Below are 27,838 nucleotides of genomic sequence, written 5' to 3'. Positions count from 1 at the left end.
GCAGCCACCGTGCACCCTCGGCTCGCAGCAGCTGCAGGGTTTCGTTACTGCCCCTTCCAAAAACCTTCAACTCCTTTTGCTGTACCCTGCTTTGAGCCAGGGGCACCATTTTATCTGTAAGAGCCCTTTAGCGTAGCATGACATCTGAGAGACTTCAGCAGGATATAAATTTGCTCTGGTACTGAGGTATGATTTAATATCCTCAATTGTTCTGGAAATTTGAGCTGCATGATTCAGGAGACTTGCATGAGTACGGTTACTCCAGTGCTTAATGAGATTTTTGTGCTTAAATGAATGCTGTAATCACGTTTCTAACACGCCGATTCAGAAGGGGGAGAAAATCCCAATCAACGGGAGCTTTGCTCTGCCGGCGGTGGAGGCAGCTTTTTGCACAGGAAGCTTGCAACGCGACCTCTTGCAAATGCCAAAATGAGGAGGAAAAAAAACCCCAAAAACCCGCCAACCAACCCAACAAAAACCACCCCGACGAACCCAAACAGAGGAAACATCTTTCCGCAGCTATTAATCGCAGCCTCCTGTTTCCGCTGCCCGCGCTGGAGCTGCCACCCTTTCCCCACCATCCTCCCCGGGCTCTGGGAGAGCGGGATGCGCTGCGGACCCCGAGCGACCCCCGTCCTTGCTGGGAGTAAAGGGGACACCGGGAGGGGCTCGGGGCCGCTGCCGGCGTGGCGGCACCGCGGTGGGGGCAGGACCGGCCGCTGCCACTCACGGCGCCGCCGCCTCCTGGGCGGGGGCCGGGCTCGAACTCGAACCGCGGGGCCGGGCTCGAACCCGCGGGGCCGGGCTCGAACTCGAACCGCGGGGGCCGGGCTCGAACTCGAACCCGCGGGGCCGGGCTCGAACCGCGGGGGCCGGGCTCGAACCGGCGGGGGCCGGGCTCGAACTCGAACCGGCGGGGCCGGGCTCGAACCCGCGGCCCCGCGCGGGGCGGGCGGGATGTGGCCGGAGCCGCCCGCGCCCGCATCGGCCCGGCCGCGCCCGCGGGGCAGCGGCGGCGCGGGCAGCGCCCCGCCAGCTCACCCAGCCGGTAAGCGCCGCGACCGGGCCGCGGGCCGTCCTCCCGCAGAGCGGGACTTGGTCTTCCCGTCTTTCCTCCCTCCTTCCTTCCCTTCCCCTCCCCAGCTGTTCCCTCCGCTCTCCAGATGTTGCGGCAAGAAGGGGGCTGGTCTTACCTGGGATAGCGCAGGGCCCCTGCTGAAAATGAGAGCATCTGGCAGAGGTTAATCCGGATGAGGGCTGGAAGGAGGTGATGGGTGAAGGACTTGCGGCACTGCCTGGGCCAACAATGGGACGGGCAGTGTGAGTGACAGTTCCATCAAGAAAAGAGATTTGATGGCAGCAAAAGGGCTACTGGTTAGAATTTTGCATGTTTATTTTTTTTCTTGTAAGATGCTGTGAGGTCATGGCAACTTCTCTGTAGATAGATGAATCATGTAGCGCGTGCATGTCAACTAAGGCACAAAAGGAAAAGTATCCAGATTAGCACGAAGAACAAAGAATCGTCTTGTTATTGAGGAGTGGTGGACAGCTATGCTAGGTAGTAAGCATAGTACACACCTTGACCCTAGTCCTTTGCTGGACTGTGGGATGCTAGGATATAAAGAAGTCAATTTCTCCCATTTCTTGGCTAGGGGTGAGGTCCTGAAAGGGGTTGGATTCTGCTGGGCTCATAAGTTCTTTGTGACTCCCAGTGTGAGAGCTGGTAGGTCAAGAGTTCAGGCCATGTGCAGTGCCTTCTGCTTTCTTCTGGGAGTTCTCAGGGGAGCAGCCAGGATGCACAGCAAGCATTGCAGCATGAGCACAGGCCTAGGAAGAGATGCTGCTACAGGAAGGGAGATTGATTTGGCACTATACAAAGTTGAAGATAAACTAAGTACTAGTATTTGGGCCAGCAGAGTATCTTGGGTTAGGGGAGTAAGTGGTAGCTTGCCTTCAGGAGTACACACAGTACCACAGAATTTCCTGTCTCTCATCTGCCTGATACTTCTTTTTGTTATCTCATTGTTTCTGACTTTATTTTTCAGAAAAACTGTGAGTCAAGAAAGCCACCATGAAAGGTGATGAAGTCCGGCAGAGGAGAAAAGAGGGCAGGTCTAGGAATGGAGAGAGATCCCGGCACAAAGGAAAGAGCAAGGGTAAACACAGAGAGAGCCGACTTGGCAGCCAGGAGGCAGAGGATGTCTCTCTGCGTACACAGCAGAAGCTGCTGGCTGAAGAGAAAGCAGCCATGGCAAAGTCACAGGAAGAGTCAGCAAGCTCAATTTGCCTGCAAGTGCTCCTGCCATACCTCCTGGCTGGGCTTGGCATGGTCTTGGCAGGCATGGTTTTGGATTATGTTCAGGTAAGGGGAAGAAGCTCATCTGACATACCTGTTGTGGAATAAGTGGGGAACTTTCCTTCACAGGCAGGGGATTTGGTCTGGGAATGGCATAGTAAGGGAGGATTTGCAGCAGTTTCCTGTGCCTTCCCTCAAAGTCAGCTGTTATGTGTTGTGCAGTTCTCAAGAGACCTGGTGCTTTTCTGGTGCCTTTCCTTCTCTGGATAAAAAAGAGGACACGGTACTAAAGGGTACATGAAGGTTGATTAGGAATGGGGAGTCCTAATTGATCAGTGATTAGGAATATGCAGAGATCTCCCCTTGGTCCTGGGAAGAGGGTGGGTGAGGGCAGCCTGGGGTGGCACAGTGCTTTCCTGCAGCAGACACAGTGGTGACATATCTCGTGGATGTAGCTCTGGACAGTTCTGCACCTGCTGCTTCCTTGCACAGGGCATCAGCCAGCCCAGCACTGTTAACATTTCATACAACAGCTCAGCCCTGCCTGTGCACCACATCCTTTTCTGAGGCCTCACAGCAGAAGACTTGAATTCCTGAAGTCCCATTCCTGCCACTGTGGGGATCAGGATAAGACCTTTTTCCTGTGGTGCTGCAATACAGACATTTAAGGCAATGATCAGCACCTAATTTTAGACAGTTTAAAGCTGATTATAAATTGCCATGCCTTTGCACTCTGGGTTCCTCTAACAGCATGCCTTTTTGTTAACCTTGTTATTTGACTAACTAGCTGTGAGGTCAAACTACCCTGACCTATCTGATACAGTGACACAGAAGCTACAGTGCTTACACTGACAACTTTCACAAATGTGGAGCTGTGTTCCTTTGTCATTAACCCAGGGCTGATCTCCCTGAGCTAGAAGAGCTATAAAGGCTTAGGAGTGACACAGTATCCTTAACTGACCTTAGCATGTACTTGATACCCAGCAGAATGTCTAGTCAGATCATGGAACACCAGGCAAATGCAGAACCCAGTGTCAAACTAATTTTTGTCTCCTTAGACATTATTCCCAAGAGCCTTGAACACTGAGCAGCCACTTCCGTTTTTATTTTTTAGACTTTCTAGAGCTGCCTGTTCCTATGGACCTCTGACATTAAATGTATGTTTCTTCCTACTGTGAGTTATTAAAGTGTGAAATGGATTGCAGATGGGTTTATGATGTTGGAAGAGGACTTTTCCTTCAATGTTTCCTCCCTGGGAGTTTTTTTTCCCTAGAGGGAACTGAGCCACTAATATGAACAGAATGTGAAGCAAACCTCATTCTACTCTGAAACTGCAAAAGTCTGTTTTCTGGTTTTGCAAATACAGAGCTCACTAAAAGCCATCATAGTAGTGCTTAAAGTATGGGAAATCAACCCATGCAACATCTCATAGGAAATGTGGCTTTTGGCAATTAGCACAGTGGCTGTTTGTACATGACCATGGACTCTTGAGCACATCTCATCATGGACTTGCTGCTGCCCTTCCTTCCTGAGCCAGTCCTGGCCTTTGCCTGGCTGCTGTTGTTTCTGTGGGACACCAGTGGATCCCTGAGAGTCCCTGGGCCCCAGGCACTCTCCATCTGCCTGCTTTCCAGCTCTCCACAAAAGTTCTCTTCTCTGCCCTTTCCTAAAATGGGGAGGAGAAGAGCAAGTGAGAAACAAAAATACACTGCTTGGTGTAACAGAGAGCTCACAGAGTCAGGAGTGGTGGTGCTTGAGCAGCTGGGACAAAGCTTCATTCTCCTGTGAGCCCATGGTGTTGGGATAGTGCTGCCTGCTGCCACCTCTGCCACGTCGTGAGAGCATTCTGTCATTCCTGTCTCCTCTTTGCAGGGATGGCAGGGTGTGTATGAAACTGTGCTCTCAGACACTTGCCATCTTTCTGTTCTGTTTTTTGTACTGTGCCAGTGGAGGGGCATCTAGATCAGGGTCAGGACTCACCCAAGAGGTTGTTTCTGTCCTCCAGGACAGTGCTACTTGTTGACTAGCAGGCAACATGAGGATGGATCTGTGTGCAGAGAAGGGCAGCAGTGCACTTCTCCAGGTTTTGCCTTCTTGAGTGGCACAGCCATAAGCTGTTGGGTTTTTTTTTAGTCTTTTCACTAGCTAGTTACGATCTTTTTCCCACTGTTGAGCAATGCTCTCATTCTTCTCAAACCTGATGTATGTTTTCTGGACAAATAAGGTATATTTCTTCGCCAGGAAAATGTGATGCATCTCTCTGCTGATAAATATGGTGTGGCTCTTTATCAGAGGCTCCTTAAATGCATAATAAAATGGCCCAGTGTACACACATGGGTCACCTGAACCAATTACCTCTCTGCATACTGATTTATCGGTTGAGGGCTTTTTATGGTGCTTGCTTAGCAGGAGAGAGATGGAGCATGATAAACTCATAAACCCTGTCAGGCTGACGCTTTAGTACAGGATGTGTTGCTGCTGTGTTTTTTAATGTCATTTGAGTCATTCAGTCTCATTGATATTTCCTTTACATTAATGCTTCTGCCTGTCATCAATCCAGTTAGCTGATAGAGTGACATATGGGACTAGGTAGGCACATTATTAGAACTGGAAAACCTATGTGTTTGTCCAGAAATTTTGTCAAGAAATTGTCTTTTGTTTCCTTGAAGCCTCTGTGAATGACTAACTAGAACTGGGCCTTCATACTGTCATTTCTCTCTTCCCAGCTGGTATAAAGAGGTTGGGTCATGTGTAGTTATTATAGGATTTTTATTAACCTGACTCTTCCAGATATTTTATGGTGGCATAAAAAAGGTGGGACCTTTTTTCCAGTTAGATTAGCTGAAAGGTACTGTCCTGTTAGCTTTCAGCTAACTGGACCATTGTTAGGTGGTGGAGACACATGTACACACCAAGGCAGCTGGGAGTGGAGAAGGTTTTAGGGGCTGTACCAAAATAACATCGAAGGACAAAGCCTCTATAGCTTGCATTTGTTTTCCACTCTGTCTTGCTTTCAGGGAGATCTGCTCTGTCACCTCACTTGGTGTGAATTCAGACCAAAGAAACACTGTCTAAACAGCCGAGAGCTTCCTCAGTTCCCAATTTAGCTGCAAGTATGTCATGTTCCCTCCAACTCCCCCGCAGTGCTGGGGACCCTGTCACAAGGACAGAGTCCACGAGCCATTAGCCTTTTCCTCTCTGCAGAGAATGTGAAGGAAGGGGTTGATCCATCCTAAAAGGTGGTTTTTAAAGCTTTCTCACCCTCTGATTCAATTAGTTTGCCCGAAATAATTATTGGAAAGGAGCCTAGGCATAATACCATGACTCTTTTCCCTACATGCCTGACTTTGAGCTGAAGCCTTTACGGAGCAGGATACAAATTTTTTTTTGGTTGTATGTATGTAGCCATGGTACAGCTCTAATTTTACCTTGTATAAAAGCTTAACCATGAAGCCTTTGGGGTGAGACCCCTCTCTCAAAGAGCACCCAGGAGCAGTGTGTTTCACTTCGGAACAGGAAGGGTGACCAGCTCACAGCGTGCCCTTTCTCTGCCTTGCCTGTCGTGCAGAGAGATTATGGAGCTACCTTAAATGAGCTCAGCTAGGACTCTTATCTTGGCCTTTGCAAACTAGCAGAAAGTTGAAGTGATGACAGCAGATAAGGGTGCTCGCTTTTGAAGCTTATTGGCTGGTTCTCTGAACTTCTTTTCCCCGCTGAGAGCCGGTCATTCAGAGGTACAGCTGGCACAGCCTGGTTGTTGTGCCCCGCCGAGACCACGGAGCGGACACGAGGGGCCGGGGTCTAGAAGGGCAGATCCTGTGTCACCAGCGGCTCAGCCGTGTCACCTGCCTGGGGACGGGATCTGCGCAATGCCGTCAGCTGAGAGAAACGCGGGCTCCTGCTTCCCCTGACCTTCCTTCACCTTGGAGAAGTGCAGAATGGATCGTGGTTGGTAACTCCCCACCTCCTCGGCCTCGGGACAGTGAGGAAAGTCCAGCAGAGCTTGTGGTGGGAGCGAGGGAGCCGAGCTGGGCTGCTCTGCGGCGGGCTTACTCATTAAACCATCGTATCAAACGCGCCGCGCTCCGACGAGAAATGTAACCCGAGCAGAAAGGACACCAGTGTGTTTGAGCACGCTGAGAGATTCTTGTATGACTTGTTACTCTTTCAGTGCTGTAGCCTGAGCAGGTCTTACTGGTTTTTACCGAAGCGGTGGGAGCTGAATGGGGTGTGGGCTCGTTTCTATTCATCCACAAGCATCTCTACAATCTTCTCTTCTCTTTTTTAATTTCCCCCTGGATATAAATCAGAGAAATTGTGTCCATCGAGTTTGCTGCCACCTGGGCTCAACCCAGCTGAACCAATTTTGGAGGATACCATTGCTGCAATCTTCTGGACGTGCTCCTAGGAGGAGAAGAAACTAAAGGAATTTGGCATCGTTGCTGTAGTTTGAGGAAAAACATTCCTTCTGACTTTGGACAGAGCTACAAAAAGGATCTGTGTCATGTCCTAATCTCCCTCCATTTTCCTGCTGAGCATGGGGTAACAGCGTGTGACCATGGTGGTCACCCAGTTACAGCTGGAACTGTGCTTCCATGGCAAGAAGCTGAGAGGTTTCACCTGCAAGTTGACCAGGTCGGCCAGTGGATTTCTCCCAGAGACTTCATTCTCCATTGCCTCCCAGATTTTTGTGCCATTCCTTCTGGCTGGCTTGGGAATGGTAGCTGCTGGCCTCTTGATGGATGTTGTTCAAGTAGGTACCTGTGCTTAGGCAACCTGTAGTGAGAGGGTGGGCTAAGGCTCTGACCTGGAGTATTTGAGCTTGTTTGTTTTTAATGAGTGTGGTCCTAGCAGCCAGACAGCAGTATGGCTGTGGGCTTGTTCTGTGCTGGAGGGACACCATCCATCTCCTTCAGATCAGTAGCTGGGTTCCTTGTGATGTGGGACACTGGTTTTCAGATGGCTGCCTAGCACTTTGCTGGGTATGTTAGACTGGGCGCTCCTTTTTCTCTGTGGAGCTAAACTCTTTGGTAAAGACTCCTGTGAAGCAACTGGATCAGGCTGCAGCATATTCCCTTGTTGCATGATATAATTTCTTTCCTTCAAAAATTGCTGATAAGGAGATCTAGGTCAGGGTTGTTGTTACGTACCTGTTTTACTTAGAGGCAAGTTCATGCTTTCAGGTCTTTGCAAACAACCTAATATAATCTTTGGTCTAGAAAGCATTTAGATACTGTGATGAGAGGCATGCCACCATAAAATGATTAGCATTGCCTACAAAGTGAATGCTTCTTGGGCAGTCTCTGAGGTGGGTATAAATTTAGAATAACTTCCCCTGACTGTTGGGGAGTGCTGCAGCATTTACACCATTGTGTCCCAACCAGGATCTATCCCATCCGTTTTTCTTTATACCGGTGGCACAAATAGAAATGCAAAATTTGATCTGGTAGATTTACAAATGCTGGTAGATTTACAAATCAAAAGTCTGGCAGAGTTTCCCAAGGATATATCCTATACTCTGAGCTCACTGGAGTACATTGGATTCTCTGGCATTAATACCACAGGATGAGCTAAATATGGATACATGAATGTTTGGAAAGACAATACCTTGCTTGTTTTTTTCTAGCACTGGAAGAAACAAAGAAGGCAGAGAAGTCGAACTAAAGAAAGCACAAGGAATATCAAAGAAGGGTTAACTGGAGTGGCACAGGCTGTTGCTGGGCTGTGTTTGTCATCTCCACTTGGTGCAGTGCTTAGGCACAGACCTGTCTTGCAGCATTACAGAAGTTCTCAAACTACCCAAGATGTTATGTTGATAGTTAGCATTTATCTCAAAGAAGGAGAAAGACGTAGCACATACCCACTCTGTACTTTAGAGTGAATAGGTCTTTGTTTAGAAGAAATCAATTCACTTGCTAAGAACTGAGCTGTGCCCAAAAATGTAACTGTATCCAAACTGATGAGAAACACAGGCCATGTATGCCTACATTGCAACTGTCCTTTGAATAACAATGTGCAATCTAGTTTGTGTATTTGCTCACTTGACTCATAGAAATGGGGTCAGGTGTAAACCACAACCACAGGAAGTGTATAATTTGGTGAAGTATATTGAAATATAAACAGTGAGTCCATGGTTCAGCTCCCAGAGGAGGGAGCCCAGTGCATTGAGAGTCACAAATGGCACAGGAGAGATGTTAGTGAGGTGAGCTACCATGGTACCAACAACCCCACAGCTAAAAACAAAACCAGCAGCTGGGAAAATGCAGAGATCTTAGCCTTTAAAGGTTTGGGATGTTCTTTAGTGCTTCTTTGTCTTTGAGCTGTTTATTTTCAACTTCCTGCAAGTGTGAGAGATACAAAATCACAGTCCTGTCCAACTAAAACCTGACACTAAGTTTGTTTGCTCGAGGCCAGGTCCCATAAGACTCATATTGCCAGGCATGAGGGCTCACATACTGAAACTACAGGTTTTTCAAGTCCAGGAGCCTGTGGTTTGCCCGTTTTCTAGTGGTTCTTCTGGCTAAGGAATGTTTTGCCCTAGTGACTGCAAAACATTCTTAGGAAACTCTGTGTCTTCCTTGGAAAGGGAGATATATGGGCAAGCTTAAGGATGGTATCTAGAGCATAGATAACACTGAGTTTAATCCTGCTGAGTTTAATCAAGATATTTAATACAAAATATCTTGAAATAACTTGTTTCTGTGTTGTGAGTCCAGCTGATGCTGTCTTTTGCAGAGCTCATATTGCTGTAAAGAGAACAAAGTGTAAATTGCTCATTTGTGTCCTATCAAACTTCTCAGGATTTTAGCAGTTTCTGATCTACTCTGGGATGAGTAACCAAGAACTGTTCATATTGCTGTTTAAAAGAAAAATCAACAGAACAGATTTATCTAGCCTAGTTGACTCCAAGGCTCAGACCTGGGTGTCCCATGCTGTAGGAAAAGGATGCCCAATGAAGTAGATGTTTGCTATTTTCTCTTCCTGCGTGCAGGGGATGCAGTCTCTCTGCAGGGCTGATAGCACAGCACAGGTTTTTTCCTTCTGGACATTTTTGCCTCTGTTCCAGTGATCCTTGGCCCACTGGTCCTTCTGGATTCTGGGCTGGCTGTCATTGCTGGAGATCTTACAGGGCCCTGCCAGTGTTTGGCCCACTTTTGTACAGTAAGGTGAAGAATCATTTTGAAGCTGGCTGATCAGATTTCAAACCAGAGAATTCAGGAGGAAAGCTTCCCTTTCATTTTCCCTTTCCACACCATTGGAGTGGGACACAGTCCAAATAAAAGCCACAGATATAAGACATCTCTTTGTTGACAAAAGCCCATGGGATGATTAGCTTTGAAAAGGATTTCGAATTGGCTTGCATTTTATACTCTAGGATATTTTGATCTTTCTGTTGACTTGTTCAGAGTAATGGAAAACCCCTGAGGCTTCTGAGTTGCTGCCATGGGAGATGGATGTCCTTGGGAGGCACCAGGACAGGTTGGGTTTGTGAGGACAGTGTGAGGAGCTCCAGCACCGAGGCTGGGGGGCTGCAATGGGGCTGGGGGGCTGCAATGAGGCTGGGGGGCTGCAATGGGGCTGGGGGGCTGCAATGAGGCTGGGGGGCTGCAATGGGGCTGGGGGGCTGCAATGAGACTGGGGCTGGATCAGTGCATCCATGATAACCTCTCTTCCTCTGAGGGACCCCACGAGCAGATCCAGCTGCTAGGGGTAGGACATGGAATTAACCAAACTTCTTCCGAGCTGAGTTCTAGGGCTGAAACTCCATTATGAAAATGTGAAGTGGGAAAGGGTCCCTCTCTGGCTGTGTATCTGCCTGTGTGGGTTTGCAATGCTGCATGGAATGTTTTTGTTCTTTCTAGGCCAGTTTTCATCTCAAAGGACAGAGACATTTCTAGGCTTTGTCCAGGTGTCTTCATTCAGGCATCTCCTTGCCCACATGGCTCCAAGCTGCCCACTCATCACTCCTCCAGCTGGCAGTCCTGCAAGCTGATGGCACAGGCATCATCTGTTTATTCTGTATTTCTGCAGTCACTAACACAATGAAGTCCTGGCTCTTGTGGTATAAATCATTAAGAGTCTTTCCTTAGGCTGTAGGTGAGTCACTAATGAGACTCCAATAGAGGCAATTAAGTCAGCTTTTTTTGTAATTAGTACAGTTGTGTGATTATTAAATGTTCAGAGCTTTCAGGTGTAATTATATGTAAGGCAAAGTCCCAAAACAAATCATACCTCATATGCTGAAACTTCTGATGGCTTGAAACCTGTTAAATCTATTATGTCACAAGGATTGGACCTTACCTAGATATACCAAAGTCATATTTCCCAAAGGTGGCATGCACAGAAAATAAAAACAGTCGAATTTTCCTGTTGCTTTCTATTTATGTCTTTTTATGTGCAAAATATGCAAGGTCTTAAGTATGAATTTTCTGCATGCCTCTGTGCTTTAGATGATTGGGGAGTTTTACATTGTGACTGTGAAGTCTGTGTTTCCTCCTCTTTCTTTGGAAGATATCAAAGATGTGTTTTGGATTTATTCTTAATTAAAGAGAGAGGAGAGAGGGGAATATGAATCTTTAAAAGAGATGTCCACCCCCAGCTTTTCTCAGGCATTTAAGTTCCATGTTAACAAATTTAAACAAAACTGTAGCATGTCAAATAAGGGGACAATTTTTGTGTTGTTTGTTGTTTATGCAACAGTAACATACCTTGAACATTTTGAAATGTGCCTGTTTCCACCACTGGCAGGAAAAGTGCCTTTTTTATATTGATAATAACATTTTTGCCTATTATGTGCATTTCTGAGGTGCCTTGCACCACATGCTCAGGACTGGCTCAGCCCCAGTTTCATTCATCCTGACTGAGAAGGAAGCTGTGATGAATTCCCAGCAGACAGACACCTTCCCACAGCTTCCTGCAGCTTCCCATGGCACAGCCAGAGAAAAACACCAAGCTGTTACACCCTGTGTGTATTTCCTAACAGCCTGGCAGCCGAATGTGTCACCATTTGTGTCTGTCCAACCACCTGGATATTCAGGTTTATAGAATCCCAGTGGATGTGAAAAAAGTGGGTAGGGATGTGCTGGTTTGTTTTGTCCTCTAGTGCCAGAATTCAGGACCACAGTGGGTAGAACAAACAAATCCTTCACATGATGTGCTGCTAAATGATGGAAATCTTTGCCACAGGATGGCACATGGGTTGGAGGGGGGAGTTTGGATGACGACCTGGAAGAGAAAGCCTTTCAACACTGGGCATTGTGCAGCAAACCCCCACCAGTTCAGTACCCTGTGGCATATAGTCATAGTCTGGAAAATACACAGGAGAATTATCCCATTTACTTGCCATTTTTGTAGCTTCTTGCTTTATACACCCAAATTGGATTATTGGCTAAGGATGGGTTAGATGGGCCTTTGATCTGACTCATTGCAGCCACCCTTTTTTCCTTGTATTCTGCTCTTGGATGCTGGGCTCATTACTTTTCCTTCATGCTGAGTGGCCCCATTCTGTGATTTCATCCTGATTTAAACCTCTCTGGCTACAGCAGGGCTTTGCCAACACCCTTGAATGCACGGAGGAGGAATGAATTCTATTCCTAGGCACTGTATGGTACAAAAATTAGAGAACACATGTCAGTTAAAAAAGTTTCTTACGTTTTCAGATTGTCTCTGGCATTGCAGCTGATTCAACAGCTTTGTACAGTTCAGCTTCAGAGGAGCAACAACAGTCAAGATATTGGCCTAGCAGTCTGGCTTATGAGATATCTTAATTAAAAACATTTTTCCACCTGTACTGAAATTGTGCTTGGTAACAGGAAGATTTAGGAACTGCCTGTGGAGAAGAAATGCAAAAATCTCATTCCCTCCCTCCATCAGTCTTAGATGCTTGATTTGGTAAGAAAAGATAGACACAGCTTCTTGTTGTGGGATCATTTTCCAGATCTTTGTTTTTGTTCTTATGAGTTTGGTTATCAGTAGAGCTTCCTAGGTTCTAGTCATAGAGGTTCTAGTGCCAGTGCAAAGGATGGAGAACATGCTCTATTAAAGTTGCCTTGTGAATCTTAATTACTTTTAACATTGGTCTTGGCTGATGCTAAAGGCAGGTTTTAATTGGTGGGTTTCCAAAATCTTCTGTTGCCCCTATAAGGAATGCTCCTTCCTCTTTAGGGTAGTGCTTTGTTGTGCATGAGATGAGACAGAATACTGCAAGCTGAAAATTCCTTCCTTCCTTCCCAAAATGCAAAACATAAAATGCATCTGGGCAGCATCTGCCCCTGTGTGCACAGGGCACCTGGAGGTGTGAGAGAAGAACCTGCTGCCCTGGGCTGGGCAGCACCACAAACTGAGGTCATTGCTTTGTCTCCTTGCAGCACTGGGACGTGTTCAGGACAATTACAGAAGTGTTCATCCTGGTTCCTGCCCTGGTTGGTCTGAAGGGTAATCTGGAGATGACACTGGCATCCAGGCTCTCCACTGCTGTGAGTGTTAACAGGCTGGTGGGGAGTGCTGGGAGGGGAGGGGGGGGGGTGATTAGCAGGAGACATCAGGAGATTCTTAATTTATGTAATCACACTGTGTATGAGAGATGCCCTTTGCTGCTAACTAGAAACTAGTGGGGTGTGAGCATTAAAATAATGTGTTTGCCCTCATTTTGTAACTGGAACAGAGAATTTCCATCTGCACTTTGAAGGTGAATTAATCCCTGGGTGGCCATTTGCTGATATTTGGGGCACTGTGACACATGAAGGAGACAAAGCCAGGGCTCCACAGCTGTCAGCTTCACTACTGGATTGCTTTTCTGTGGGTATTGATCCTTGAGGGCTTCCCAGCAATCCTACCTTGGGAGGAGCAGACTGAGGCTTCTTGGAACCTGCAGCAGCTTTTGCTGCTCTGTATTTGATCTCTTCTATCTCCCTAAGCAATTTTGTTTACCTTGGTCTTTTTTTTTTTTTTTTTTTTATAATGCCTCAGGAGAAAATGTAGCTTACCAGAGCAATTTAGGGGGAACAAAGGACAAAAATTAGTTTAATTTGTTCAGCTTTTTGTCTGCGTGGGCTGTGGTGGATATGCCCACTTGACTTCTACCTGGGTGCCCTGCAACACCTCTGCACCTCCAGTGTGAGCCTCTGATGCCCCTGGGACACTGGGCTGGTGGAAAAGTGTCAAGAAGGAAGTGCAGGGAAAGGTGGGAGATGGTAACCTGCATTTGCCTCTCTCTGGCAGCCCCTTTCCCCCAGGGAGCAGGTGAAACTGTCTTCAGCAGCCACCTGTACCACAGAAACAGCTTTTCAGAGTGTCTCTCTTTACTCCTAGGCTAACACTGGACAGATGGATGATGCCCAGAAACAATGGAAAATGGCCACCTGCAATTTAGCCCTTATCCAGGTGAGTCACTTCAGCTGGGAGATGAAAAAGTCCCTTTTCTCTTGCTGTGTTGCAGACCTGCAGCATCTGTTCCAGCAGTGCTGAATGCACAGCTGGTGATTTGGGGCAGGTATCCTCAACACAGCCAAGCAGAGCCAGGACTTGACCTCCAATAAAGCTCTTTGTGGCCCCAGAGCTTGTAGTTTAGCTGTAAAACACATCTAGGCATTCATTGCCTTTGTGGACAAACTGAACTAATAAAACTCCTTTTGCAGCAGGAGCTGTGGCACAATCCCTGTTCCACAGCAGCCCCTGGATAAAGCCTGTCATTTACTGGCAGTGTGTGGGAATCAGCCTTGGCCAGGAGGGGAGAGATGGGAGAAATTGCCTCTGTAAAGGCAATTCTTCTGCTTGTTAAAATCCAGAACCAGCCTAGAGTTTGCACATGGCAAGACCTCAGGGCTGGCAGCATCTGTCTTGTGTGCTTTCCCTTATCTCCCTGCACAGCCCCAAACTTCCCAGGAGTGCAGAGCTGATGGGGAGCCCACTTTTGTCTTGACCAGGACTATTCCTTTGCTGATGGACTCAGTGTCCTTTGCTGAAGTGTTATCTGCCCTTTGCAGGCCCCCAGAGATTTTCTCCAAACTTTGTCAGGATTTATTTTCTGATCTAGTGGAGCCTTGTGGGGCTGCTGTTTAAGTACTCAAACAATCAGCATCTGTGCCAGGCTTTGCCCTCCAAGCTGTGTGGCAGTGCTGCAGCCGTGTGGAGCTGCCAGGAGAAGATGTGTGCTCACCAGCTGTCCTTTGGTGCCCAGGTCCAGGCCACCGTGGTGGGACTGCTGGCTGCTGTCGCTGCTGTGATCCTGGGAGCCATCTCCAAGGGCTCTGTGGAGCTGAGCCAGGCTGCTGTGCTGTGTGCCAGCAGCGTCACCACGGCCTTCATAGCTGCACTTTCCCTTGGTGAGTGGTTCTGGTCCCTCAGATTGAACATGCAGCACTCAGGTGGGGAATGAGCTGTCCCTGTTCCACCAGGGAGGCCCAGCTGGCATGCCTCTGGTCTGGCAGAGGGAGGAGGGATGCGGGGAGCTGGGTCTGCTGCTTTCATCCTCTCTGCATCCTGCCTTTGCTTCTCTTCCCCCATCATCTGTTGCTCACTGGCATGCACAGGCAGCAATCAAAGTGTGCTTCACCTGACACGTGAAAATGCCCCAAGCTGTGCATGGCTGTACAGACACCCCCACTCCGTGTCCCTTGGGTGTCACATGAGCCATCTACACCGGCCCTTTCCCAGGGGAGGGTGAAACAACGTCACCCAGGCCATGGAGGGTCTGTTAGCAGACAAATCCAGACCAGGCTCCAGATGGGCTTGGGTCACCCCACACCCTGAGCAGGGCTGTGGCCAGCCCTGCAGTTTGCCTGCTGTGAGCTGACAGTCCTCTCCCCTGGCCCTTCCTCTTCCAGGGGAATGTGATGGGCTGGACAGCTGGAGTTGCTCTGTGTGGTCTCAAGATCTCCAGTTTGTAGATCTGCCATACGAGGGCAGCATGATACCTGAATAGAGCAGCTGGCACAAAGGATACTGCAAGTTTCCTAAATGAAAGGGATGAGTTAGAACAACTGCATATCCCTAAACTGGAATCAAAGGCTGGTTGTAGATACCTTTGATGAAAAACGTGGGATGAGGCAGTTGTTAAATACCAGCAGCTCAGCTTTCATTACTCTTCCCTACAATCTCCCTGCTTGGTGTGGTACAGAGAGGCTTTGCTGCTGTCCTGTCTCAGGTTTGACATCAGTTTTTTCCCTGGACATGGTCACAGGCAGCCTGAGTGTGGGTGTGCACGATGGCAAGCTGCTGTTTTTATGGCCAGGGAGGGAAGCAGCATGAACTGTGCTGAGGGGAGGGGAGCGTGGGTGTCTGGGAGGGCTGCTGTGGAAATGTCACGTTGTGTGAGGATGTGTTTTTGTGTTAGGGATGTTGCATCAGGGAAGATGCATATGGAGCATTTCTTGGGGTAGAGCTGATGCTCCTGTGCATGATCAGCTTTGGAGAGGCTGTGCAGACAGGCACAGAGAGGTTGTGAGCTGGAGGAAATCCCCATTTCTTGGGCTTCCTTTGGTGCAGTCTGTCAGCCACAGAAGGACTTTGAAAGAATGTCTTATGTCTTGTCTCAAGGCTGCCTTTGCTACTTAGCAGTGGAGCCTGGCCAGGGCTTATTCCAGGTGCTTCTTCCACAGACCTGTGAGAGATCTGACAGCTGAGGGATTCCCACATCTTCATCAGGGGTTGGGGTTTGTGCTCCTAAACTTACTTGGACATGCAAAACCTCTCTTCTCCCTAGCAATGCTGAAAAGCAGCTCAATATTGCAGGTGCACCTCAGAGGACAAGGGAAGAGATGTGGGCCACCACCGTGACCCCTTGACTCGGGAGCTGCTCACAGCATCAATATTCATCCAGTGCAAATTAAAGCAGCCCCAAAGGCTCTGGGACACGAGGGCTCAGTCTGGTGGCTGGGCTGAAAGGCTAATGCAGGGTACTGTAAGGATGCTTGTTGCTCCTTGGTGATTCAAACTTTGAGAAATTTCAGTCTAATATGGAAAATATCTTTGTGCTGTGGAATCCAGAGGAGGGGATGGCACCAAGAGGCTGCTGCATGCCTGCTGTGTGCTTATCTATGAGTGTGCTTCGTGCCTGGTTCTGCTTCAAGGCAGCAAAGATTAGGCTGCTCAGGAGGGGAGCTTCTCCATTTGGGCTGCCTGCTGGTATTCTGCTTTGATCCCTGGAATTTGTTTGTGTGCCTCTGGGCCCTTGGTGCAGTTTATAAGGACAGAGTCGTGCACTTCAGGTTGGTGAAAACAAAAGGACAAATTCCTGGGGGTGTCCAGTCTCCAGCTGCATGGTGCTGTTGTGGGTAACATGCTTCTTTCTTCTCTTAGACCCCCACGTCCCTCTGGGAACCAGAACAGCAGCTCTGGGGTAAAACACAGCCAAATGTCATCTCTGATGCCTGCTCTGTGTCTTCTCTAGGTCTGGTGATGATTGGTGTGATCATTGGAGCAAGGAAAGTTGGGATCAATCCAGACAATGTCGCCACACCCATAGCAGCGAGCCTGGGAGATTTGATAACCCTTTCCCTCCTCGCAGGGATCAGCAGCACACTCTTCAAATACATAGGTACAGTGTTCAGCAGGGAACTGCAGCTCAGCAAGGAAGCTCACATATCCTTGGGAAATTACTGCAGGCTGCCTCAGCATTTATGGCATGTTTCAGAATGGAGGCTGTCATGCCACGGGGGTAGAAAAATGACCAAAGAGGTTTTTTTCCAGACTGTCTTTTAGTAGCAAACTGGAAGGCAGAGCCTAGTAAACACAACTGGGATTTGTCAAAGAAATGACCAACATGTATTGTGCAGCTTTGGAACAGAAGGCTGACATATGTGACACTGACTCTGTTCCTCGATCTGTCACTGGCCAAGCAAAACTTCTTCCTGTGCATGGGTAATAGCAGGTCCCTCTTCACAAGGCAATTCCAGGGGTTTGGCACTAGTAAGATATTCTTGTATCCTCTTACGTGGAGAGTCATGGATGAACAAGATATTCAGTTGGAGGGAAGTATCTGCAGCGTTTGTGCCTGCAGGACTCTGAGCAGGAGTTGTGGTCTGGGTTAGCTGTGCTGCTGGCTGCCAAAGGCTTGGGCACCTGATGACCCTCAGAAGTTCAAAACATTGGTGATATATGTCTGTTGCTTTTTAAATGCTAGGCTGTTTACTGTGAGCCTAAGCTAGAACAGAAATGGGAAAATAAAAGGATCCGGCAAACTCAATTCCATTTGAAACCCAAACTGTTCCTTCAGACTGAGCAGAAGCAGTGAGGCAGCTGTTCTCAGTTTGCATAACTCATTCCATGTGCAAGAACAAGTGAGGGAGTGAAGGAGCACACACTGCAGGGAGAGGCCTATGATTCACTTCCATCCTGTCCTCCTTGAGCTTCAGAGGTGCTTTTTTTTAATAGGATTTTTCCATGATGCCATTGCATCTGCCTCTATAAAGCTTATCTCACTTTCAGTTGCTGTGCCTCAGATAGTATCTCCCAGGGAGCACAGGGCAGAACAACATGATAACCTCTATGGCTGTGACCAGAGAGCATTTCTGGGGTTGCCAGAATAATTTAAAGACCCTCTTGAGATGGAAAATAGTCAGCACACAGACACCAAGTCACTGGGAGCATGAAGTGAAGCAGGTAGAAGAATAGCACTGCTGATGGTGCTTGAACAAATCCATTTCCCTGCCCAGTGTGTAATGAGGTACAAGTCACACTCTACAAACTTCTGGGTCCTACCAAAATGTATATGTATCCTTCAAAAACACTGATGAGTCTGTAAAGTTTGAAGTGCTGTGTGCCACTTGATGCAGCACCTTCTCCTTCTGCAGAATATCCTCTTGCCAGAGAAGATTCTAATTTTTTTTAAATTGCGTCTGGTCCTTCTCAGTCCAGCATAAAGGAGATACAAACTGTGCCAAAAGGTTTCAGCTTGCTTATGGGCTGCCTGTGAGAGAATGTAGCAGAACTGGAATGTGGAGCCTGAAGACCATTCATCCTACCAGGAGCCTTTCTGTGGGCTCTGGTAAGGTTTGATCAACTCCTGTGCTCTGTGCCTGCATTATTTAAGAAGGAATTAATTGCTCAAAACAACATGTGGTGTGGGTAAGAGATCCAGTACAGCAGCTAAGTCTGTCGTACAACCCTCCTGTCCTGGATGACTCCAGAGGGTAAAGTGCACTGACAAAGCTCTTAACTCCCAGGAGGAGCTGCATTTCAGTGCCCACTGAAGCCACTCAGGAAGAGTTGCACCTCTTTGTGTAAGAGCCTTTGATGAGCAGAGAAGATGCCATTATGTCAGTGCTGTCACATCCAGGTAGCCCAAGGCCCTGGCAATGGTGCTTTTAAACATGCACACTTTGAGCTGCTTCATCTCCCAGATTACCTGCAAAGCCAGCATTACATCCCACTGCCTTTGGCCCCAGCTCAGAGACCAGATGGAGAGCTTTGTTGAAGAAGCATTTTTGTATCAAAAGGGGGTTGGCATCAGCCCCATTGCTCGAAGGTGTTTCTCGTGCTTCTGAGTCATGTTTATTTTCTTTTAGTGCTGCACATCTACTTATTTTTTAATTTCTTTGCTTTTAGAGATCACTCCAAGGCTATGCCTCTGCTGAATGAAAGAAGCACCTAATGGAAACACATGCAAGCTCACACAAAAGAAATCCCAGATCTTAACTGGCTTATACGTGCCAGAGAACATTTGTTCCTATAGAGCAGACCAGCTGCTCAGCAATTCTGTCAGCTTGCCTCCTAAAGTATTTCCTACCCACCTCTTGTGTGAGGTGAAGGTATGAGGTGTCTGCCCTAAGTGGGATACAGCTTCCACACAGGAGTTTCCCTCTTGCCCTGCTGTTTGATTTATACCCTGAAGCCAGAAATTTTGTAACTTTTTGTCTTTCTTAGTTGGAGATGGAATTGGAGAGTTGTTCGTCTTCAAATATAACTTGCTTTGAATCCTGCTGATTTTCAAACAGCATCCTCTAGCAGCGAATTTCAGGGATTAATTATGGATTTCTGTGGTGGAATGAGGTGGTTTTGTGGGGACTATCATGCTTCATGTGATTTTTCCTCTAACATAACTTGGTTGGAGCAAGAGCCCTTCTGCATTTCTTCCCATCTTTGTGCATTACGATTTTGGCAACCAGTGAAGCTTCGGGTATTTAATTCAAGATTTCTTTTCCTTGCCAGATGTGAAGTACCTTTCTCCTCTGATCTGTGCTGTATTCATTGTCATGATCCCTCTCTGGGTTGCTATTGCCAAGCAAAGTCCTTCCCTGGCCGAAGTCCTGAAGTCTGGGTGGCAGCCGGTTATTGTTGCCATGAGCATCAGCAGGTAAAGGAGGCACAGCTCCCAGCCCTGTGTGCACCCTGGGCTCACTTAGAGGGCCACCAAAGGTGACACTGGCAGGGACAGCAGGAGGGTATTTGCCCAGAGCTTCCCAGCCATTGCTGACTCTCCAACAGACTTTCTTATGATTCTGTAAAATTTTGAAGTACTGTGTGCCACCTGCTGCAGCACCTTCTCCTTCTGCAAAATAACCTCTTGTCAGAGAAGATTCTTAGGTTTTTTGGTTTTTTTAAATTGCCTCTGGTCCTTCTCAGTCCTGCATAAAGGAGATACAAAGTGTGCCAAAGGGTTTCAATCTGTCTCTCTTATTTGTGAGACAGCTGATAAGGAGCCCCCAAAGGACTGGAAAAAGCAAATCATTCTAAGTCTCACTCGCACATCCAGGCACCACATGGGTGAAAGACAGGAAACTGAACACAGATGATGATCATCACGAATTGTCAGGCTTCAACCTCATTCTTATCCAGCTGTAAAGAGAAAATACTGGTAAATGTAGAGCCAGGTAGTCCCTTCTTCCTGTGCTACATCTTTCAGCTGAGATCTGGAAGAGAATTTTTAAAACCTGCTAAATCTAGTATGGAAGTGTAACAAAACTTTGTGGGAGGATGATAATGCTTTCCTCACTACTACCAGTTTTGCTTGGGTGTGGGAAAGGAGGTCCTTCTGAGCTCATTCTGTTAACAAAATCTGTAATGCTTTCTGTAGGGGGAAACTGAGCTGTAAAAGGAGTACATGGTGAAAAGTCCAGCCCTGGCAATGGGGCAGATGCAGTAACCCATGTCAGTGTGCTGTTTTCAGTGTAGGAATTGCCCTGGGAAAAGACTGGTCCAACCTCATTTGCTGTCCTTTCCTTAACAGCATTGGTGGGCTCATCCTGGACAAAACTGTAACTGACCCAAACTTTGAAGGCATGGCAGTTTTCACACCTGTGATTAATGGTAGGTTGGGCATGGGGGTTCTGTGCATGCTTTTATTTATTCCTCCCCTTCCTCCCAAGCCTTCTGGCATCCACCATTGCCACTACACAGAGATCAGTGTCCAAGTCCCTGCTCCCATCACGAGTGGAAGTGAAGCTGCTGGTCCCCATCATGTTCCTGCTTATGTTTTGAGCAATATAGCAGTGAGGACAGAGCTGTGCAAAAAGGTTAGCAGCATCTCTGAGAGCTGCGTTGACACTTCTCATAAAATCAGACCTACTGGGATGTCTCAATAAATCCATTTTCCCTTGTTTCCTTTCCTCCACTCAGTAATTTGTGTGGTGCAGTCATCCCCAAACAGAATGTTGATAACTAATAATATAATTAGATTATACATGTGTATGTATCTGAAAGATTATATGCATGGATTTGATATAATTGGATTTATATATATATATATATCAATGTGTTTTGTGTGTATATTTATACTTATATTTATATTCACAGTATACACACACCTATCAGCACAAACTGCTGGGGATCCTGGTATCACTGAAGATCCACTAGCTTATTCTTCTGCTATTATAACATTCTTGTAGGGCAGTCCCATTCCAAGGGAAACCCAGGTTCCTAGGGCTTCATGCCACCCTGAAAGCACGATGTCCTGTTGCAGTGCCAGAGGGTGTCACCCAGCTGCCACCTGCCTGGATCTGCAGAAAGACAACTGCCTTGCTGACAAGCCTTTCCAGCATGGTTAGTCAAGGAGCCTCCTTGGGAAGTCAGCAGCCATTTAGCTGAGCAAGGAGAGCCCCAGACATGGCTCTGTGGGACAGGTGACCTGTTTGGCAGAGCTGCTGGCAGAGTTGTGCAGTGCTCTGTGTCTTTGCACAGGCAGCTCTTCACTCTGCACGTGCAAAGCGTGGCAGTGCATGGCTCAGGTCCCATCTTCAGCTCTGGTGAGACAGCCTGGATATTTTCACTTTGATTCCTATCTGGAAAATCTCACATTTAATAATGATTTTTTTTTCTCCAAGGAAGGGAAAGCATGAGAAGCCTGTAGCATCTGGCTCACTGTTATCTTTTCTGTGGCATTTCCACCCTGAAAATACTTAGGGTGGTGGAAGCTTGGTCCACAGATCATTATCCTTCTATTTCCTACTGGAAAATGTAGCTGCTTTTTCATGTTTGCTACAATTAATCAGTCTGGAATGAATTAATTTACTTTAATTTGCTAATATTTTTGGGTTCTAATTAATTCTCATGATTCCTTCTCATTTACCAAGTGTGTTAGGTACCTTCAGACAGACATATAATTACTCTCTGTGATGTTTTGTTGTCTTTTGAACAATAATATTTCTCTGAGTGAGTAAATCCAAGCAGTGTCCATGGGCAGCATCTGCACTGCTTTCCCCAGGTGTTGCTCACAGACTGTGTCCAACCAGGTGCAATCACATCATCTTCAGAGGCCACATGGCATTTACATCCAGTGCTGGGGAGAAAGGGAAAATGTTTTCAGCCAGCAGCCAGAAGAATACAATTACTGGAGCCTTCGTGAATTTTAGGAGCTGTTCCTGCAAAGTGAACAGTGCAGCACCCCTAGGGAATGCAGGGATCAGGTTTTCTCTTTTTCTCACTGCTGCTCTCAGTGAATGCAGATTGACTCACCTCAGGCTAGGTTTTGGAGTGATGAAGGTGGTTTACAGGTTTTCTGTGTTTTGTCCTCACAGGTGTTGGAGGCAATCTGGTTGCCATCCAAGCTAGCCGAATTTCTACATTCCTGCATTTCTGGAGCATGCCTGGGGTTTTGCCATACAAAATGAGGCAGAATTGGCCCAACCCTTGCACTACATTCTTCTCATCAGGTAGACCCTGAACCCTTGGTGTCCATGTCTCAAGGTCTGTCATCACATTCCCAATTCCCAAGGAATTCCCATTCCCAAGGAATATGGCTGGTGAAGGACTAGCTGGGTTTCAAAGGCAGAACATTCCCCTTCCTCAGAGAATATTCTGATCAGAGAGGAAACATCCTTGCAGTGGGCAGCATGAAAAAAAGGCTTAAGGCGTATTTGCTCACTGGCATGCAAAGAAAGTGGCCTTCAGGGAGCTCTAAAGAAAGTAATTGAAAAAGAATCTTAGATTTGATCTAACAGAAAGTCATTTTAATGGCCAGCCTACAGCCATCACCTGTGGACAGAGCAGTGAATAGACCATAATCTTGCTGAAAATCAGCAATTCCTCTGTCTTCAGCACTAAAAATACTTAAGCATCAGCAAAACTCAATTTTGGGTCTATTGTCTTTACAGAGTTCCTCTTGATTTTCCCTGTTAGGTTGAGAGTTAGTGCTAGATCAAACTATAAACTGGGAAAATCTGTTGCAGTGAGGCAGAGCAGAAGTTGTGGGAGGCAGAGAGCAGCTGAGAAGAGTGTTTGCAAGAATCAGAGTGGATCAGCATGGAGCACAAAGCCTTTGGCATGTAGTTTCAGTGCTAGGCAAAGCTGCTGGGCTGATCCTGCAGATGCTCCCTATGTTTGTGTGATCTAGAGAAGGCATTAGCAATGAGGCTGGTGGGAGGGTGCAGCCCCAGGTTTATGCATTAAAATATGCAGTGTCCTGTCCTCCTCTCACCCTCCCCAGCTGCTGTTACCCCTGTTTCTGTCTCTGTGCTCTGCAGGGGTGAATTCCAAGTCAGCACGGGTCCTGTTCCTCCTGGTTATCCCCGGGCACCTCGTGTTCCTCTACACCATCCATCTGCTGCAGGGAGGCCACACATCCCTGTCCTTCACCTTTGTGATGTTCTATCTGGCTGCTGCTTTGCTGCAGGTAAACCCCAAACTCTCATCCAAAAGGAATCTGTCAGATAACATAAAACCAGCATTCTCCAGGTTAAAGAGGAGCCACAGTAAAACATTCAGCAGCAGCCTCTGTTCCTTGTCATTTCAGATGTGCTTCTGCCAAGAATCATGTACATTCTGTAGCTCCAGTAATACTTCACCCAAATTGCCAGGCTGTAGTTTCCCACGTGAGCAGAGCCGTGCTTTAGGGTGAGTGAGGAAAAAGTTCTCAGCATCCACTGAACTGCAGCAAGTGTGCAGAGACACACTTAGCAAGAAGTACCTTGCTTTAAAATGTTCACTCCTTGAGTCTCTGAGCTCCAAGTTATTTCCAGGCTGCCACTTGTCACCCCAGCAAGGTGAGGAGCAGTGAACTCCAGCCAGCAGTTTTCCCCACCCGTTTTGGAAACCACTGTCAGATGTTATGGTGAAGACCTAGGGAAGCCCTCTGGGCAGGGCCATGTGGGCAAAAAACAAAGGGAAAGCCCAGGCTCTGAGCAGTTCATCTTCAAAAGTAAAAGTTCCTGGTAGGCAATGAGCAGATCATCTGATTTGTTCTGCTTGTTCTCTTTTGCTGCTTTTCTTACCCTGTAAATTTTATTTTTCACACTCAGAAGTGCACGTGGCTGTTGCCTGAACTCACAGACACTCTGACTTCATGTGCCCTTTTAAATGAGTGATTCATTTGCATGATGAGGTGGCTGACTCTCACTTTGCCTTACAAGCAGCCTTGTGTCTGAGGGTGAATTCCTTGTGTGTGTAAACAATCAGTTTTTCTCAACTTTGCACAGCCCCAAGCCCAGAAGCACAGCCACAGTTTAAATGAAAATATTTATTCATTTTATGCATTGAGGTAACTCCTCAACCAAAGCCAAGCATGAAAAAACAAGAGTAAATGACAGCATAAAGAGAAGCATCCCAGCAACACCACTGACCCTGAAAGATTCCTGTGGAGGCCAGTGGAGGAGGGTACACTCAGCCTGGCCCTTTTCTCCCCTCTGTTATACTTTATAAAGAAAGACAGAAAGAAAAAGGATTGGAGGGAAAGTTTGGGTCACTTGGAGGAAGCCCAAGATCAGAGGCCCAGAAAACATGACCTCAGAGGAGTGATTGAATGGACTGGGGTTAGCTAGTTCACAGTAGAGAGACTTGAGAAAAGTCTGGTTAACAGCCTTTAAACTGCCAAATTTCTGCAGGAAGGGGCAGAATAACATTTGCTATGTGGTTATTAGGGGAGGAAACATGAAATCTCGGATTTCAAATGGAAAAAGGCAGATTTATGTTAGGCCTTGGGAAAAACAAAAATGGGAGGGGAAAAAAAACATGGGGATGATTGCTTTAAGTGTGACATCTCCATCTGAGAGTTGTTTAGCACAAGTTAAACAAATTTTCCATCAGGAAAGATGTGGATGTATTTGATCCTGAATTAAGGAAGACAAATAATCTGTGTAAAACTCTCAAGTTTCCAGCCAGTGTTAGTTTCTGTGATTCTGTTATTTAATTTACTTCCCCCATCTCTCCTCCTCCCTTTCTCCCAACCCAGCTTGCAGTTTTCACCTTTAGAAATGCTGCCTCAGGCTTTGGTTCCTGATGTGCTGTGGTCTCCCATGGAGGGACCACAGATGTGGGGTACAAATTCTCTCTCCCTTCTTAATTCAATTAACTAGATAGTCTTTAATCTTTAACCGAAGTATTTTTTTCTGCCATCTGTTTATCAGAATCGGGAATGAAATAAGAATTAAAAGAAATCACAACAAAGATTTTTAAACTGTTGAGATGAAAAAAAAAAGATTTTTTTTTTTTTCTTAACATGTCAGTTCTGCTTGGGATATCTTTGATGTAAAAACTGCCTCAAACTCCAGTTGTCCACTGAGACTTTTAGGAAAAACAAAGTACACATGATGTGAATTTTTAACAGAAAAAAGAAGGACAAAGAGAAAAAAGTCTGGCTACGAACTTGTCCTTTGGGGTTGCCTGCATATTCACAAAAACCCTTCATCTGGTGGAATGAGTGGGAGCACTCCCATTCAAGGCATGGGGATAGGAACTGTACCTTTGGGAGATGCTTTTTGGTGGCCGGGCTCTGGTTTGGGCAGGCAGTGCTGGTGAGCAGCTCAAGCAGGGTCTCTGCACTTGTGGCTGGCAGCAGAGGGCTGTGGCACTGTGGGTTATGTGATGCCAAAGGGTAGGAGCCAGCTACACCCATCCCATCCCATCCCATCCCATCCCATCCCATCCCATCCCATCCCATCCCATCCCATCCCATCCCATCCCATCCCAGTGAGGAACCCCAGCTCTCTGGGGAAGGTGGAAGGCTCAGTGGTCCCTGTTAGCTCTGCTTCCCTGGCCATGGCCACATCACTGGCTCTGAGCCCAGGGTTTGTGTGTTACCTTCTCTCTGCCTTGCTCTCCCAGGTGGGGATCCTGCTCTACGTGGCCGACCTGATTGTGCGCCTGATGTGGAGGAAGGCTCTGGACCCAGATAATTTCTCCATCCCCTACCTCACTGCCCTGGGTGATCTCCTGGGCACTGGGTTCCTGGCCATCTGTTTCCGCCTGGTTTGGCTCATCCACGGCGCAGATATGAACCTGGGCAACTGAGAGTGCCTGTGCTGCTCTCTTCCCTCGTGCTTCCCTCCGGGACACCGGGGTGCCTGGCACTGGGTGCTTCCCTCCGGGACACCGGGGTGCCTGGCACTGGGTGCTGGCTCACCCGGCTGGGCTGGGCCTCCCCTGGCACCCCGACACCCCCTGCCCTCCCCGCCGTGCCTTACAGCCGGGCCTGCCCCGAGGAGTCAGCACCCACAAACCCTGCCCTGCCAGCGAGCAAAGCGGATGGGAGGTGTGAGCACCCGTGGTCACTGCTGTGCCTGGCAGACAAGGCAACAAGGAACGTTTCGGCCACTGGGAAGGAAGGAATTAAAGAAGGAATGAAAGAAGGAGCATTTGGGCCGTGGTCTCAATCCCCAGCACTGACACAGCCCCGAGGCTGCCCCAAAGCCTGCGAGGTCACTGCCTCTGATCTGGATCTTGCAGCCCCTCCATCACACTCTGACTTTCCACCAAGGGAAATTCTTTATTCACCCCACTTTTCTCCCGCTCCTAAAGTAGCAGAGCAACCAGGTCTTTAAATTTGGCTTGTCTCCATGGCTCAGAGGTTCAGGATCTGAGGCAGTGTGCTGCTGGCTCATGCCCAGTGGGAGGTTATTTAGGGATACCACCTACCTGCCCTGACAGCATCGCTGGTGTCTGACCAAAAAGCTGGTTAGATTGCATTTTGAGGGCAGGAAGGTTTGTTTTTACGGTTTATGAAATGTCCAGTAATTGAAATGTTTATAGAAACACACACATAAATAAAGTGGGTAAAAAAAAAAAAAGAGTAATGCTGTGGATTTTCTTGCCCCGGACTCTGCCTGTTTTTAGTTCTAACTTGTCATGTAGAACTTCTTGTTTTTTTCTCATCCATTCAGGGCTGGACAACACAATTTTAATAGGGCTTCAGGAAAATCAATGTTTCCTAACCAAGAATGTTTTGTCACCCATATGTTTCAGGTTAGGATTAAAGCCTCTCCCACAGTCACCATCCACACATTAACAACTGCTCTGCAACGAGTCCAGGAGCTGCTGGTTGGTCTGGGTGATGATCAGGCACTAGGCTGTGGCCAGTGGCTCCTCAGGTCCTTGCTCCAGGGTGGCAATCTGGTGCTACCAAGGACATGTCAGGGAGGCTTTTGGGGCTGGAAGCAGCCAGTTCTCACTGAAATTGAAGAAGTAATAGAGTCCTCCAGATAATAAGATGCTGAAGAGTCAGGAGATGAGGAAGTGGATCAAACATTTGAAAAATGTCACTAGGCCTCACCTTTATTAATTATCTGCCTTCAGAATGTTGGAGAAGGGAAAAGGGGAGGTCAGGATCCCCATGATGCCTTATTGAAGGACCTGCCAGCTCTAAAACACTCAACTCTCAGCTGTGTTGAGTGCCTGCTGGCCTTGGATGTTTCATTGCTCGCAGCTCTGCTCTGGTGTCCCAGAGGCACTGCAAAGCTGAGGCTCCTGCATGGGTTCCACACGTGGCTGAGGGTCCCTAACAGGGAAAGCTGAGGCATGGGGAAAAGCACTCCCTGAAAAATAGAGCTGTAGCCTCCTCTTTTCCTAAGCTTCCTCTTCTTTTTTTTTTTTGTCATGAAGGACAAATTGCCTGGTGCTGCTGAGCTGGAGGTTGTGCATGGCAGCTCCCCAGCAGGGAGGTGTCAGAACACGCTGCCCTGCCTCGGGTGTCTCTGTTCTTCCCCTGCTGCAGCCTCTGTGCTGCCAGCTCTGCTTGGCCAGGGCACCCAGGGGTGACAACTGCAGCAGCAGCAGCTGAGGGGGCCTGTAGGAAAAGCAAATCTGCCAGTCCCAGTTTGAGGGGCACCTTAGAGGATGTGTACGTATATATTTTAATAACTTGAGCTTAGTGCTTTACTTTGCTTTAATAGCTCAAGT

The 27,838-nt window shown here is 47.5% G+C and overlaps 1 protein-coding gene and 1 long non-coding RNA gene across 6 annotated transcripts in view; one reads left to right on the top strand and one right to left on the bottom strand.

The window, feature by feature from the left end:
- Window positions 1-1,240, bottom strand: part of LOC144246997 (uncharacterized) — a 77,660-nt gene extending 76,420 nt beyond the window's left edge. The window contains exon 1 of the long non-coding RNA XR_013340715.1: window positions 1,194-1,240. This is a non-coding gene — a long non-coding RNA (uncharacterized LOC144246997). The remainder of the gene's footprint in view (window positions 1-1,193) is intronic.
- On the top strand, window positions 15-26,722 carry SLC41A3 (solute carrier family 41 member 3). Of its 5 annotated transcripts, XM_021531846.2 has the most exons (11): window positions 984-1,048; window positions 2,046-2,362; window positions 12,664-12,771; window positions 13,607-13,678; window positions 14,475-14,619; window positions 16,686-16,832; window positions 19,445-19,589; window positions 20,463-20,542; window positions 22,249-22,383; window positions 23,194-23,342; window positions 25,769-26,722. In XM_021531846.2, the coding sequence occupies exons 2-11, from the start codon at window positions 2,072-2,074 to the stop codon at window positions 25,952-25,954; spliced, it is 1,458 nt and encodes a 485-aa protein (XP_021387521.2). In that variant the 5' UTR covers window positions 984-1,048; window positions 2,046-2,071; the 3' UTR covers window positions 25,955-26,722. The 5 variants fall into 5 exon arrangements, with proteins under 5 accessions (XP_077642253.1, XP_021387521.2, XP_077642252.1 ...); XM_077786127.1 differs by lacking the exons at window positions 984-1,048; window positions 25,769-26,722 and adding an exon at window positions 15-186 and having other exon boundaries at window positions 23,194-24,004; XM_077786126.1 differs by lacking the exon at window positions 25,769-26,722 and having other exon boundaries at window positions 23,194-24,004.
- The last annotated feature ends 1,116 nt before the right edge of the window (window positions 26,723-27,838 follow it).

This window comes from Lonchura striata, chromosome 12 (genome assembly GCF_046129695.1).
Source record: "Lonchura striata isolate bLonStr1 chromosome 12, bLonStr1.mat, whole genome shotgun sequence".
Lineage (NCBI taxonomy): Eukaryota > Metazoa > Chordata > Aves > Passeriformes > Estrildidae > Lonchura > Lonchura striata.
Note: the sequence above shows the minus strand (reverse complement) of the source record. Positions and strands in the feature narration are given on the sequence as shown.

Excerpts from the sequence above, each read along its gene's own strand:
- SLC41A3 (XM_077786127.1), top strand. The coding sequence starts at position 2,072 with ATGAAAGGTGATGAAGTCCGGCAGAGGAGAAAAGAGGGCAGGTCTAGG. Across the intron at positions 14,620-16,685 it reads CATAGCTGCACTTTCCCTTG|GTCTGGTGATGATTGGTGTG; the intron begins GTGAGTGGTTCT and ends TGTCTTCTCTAG. Across the intron at positions 16,833-19,444 it reads CACACTCTTCAAATACATAG|ATGTGAAGTACCTTTCTCCT; the intron begins GTACAGTGTTCA and ends TTTCCTTGCCAG.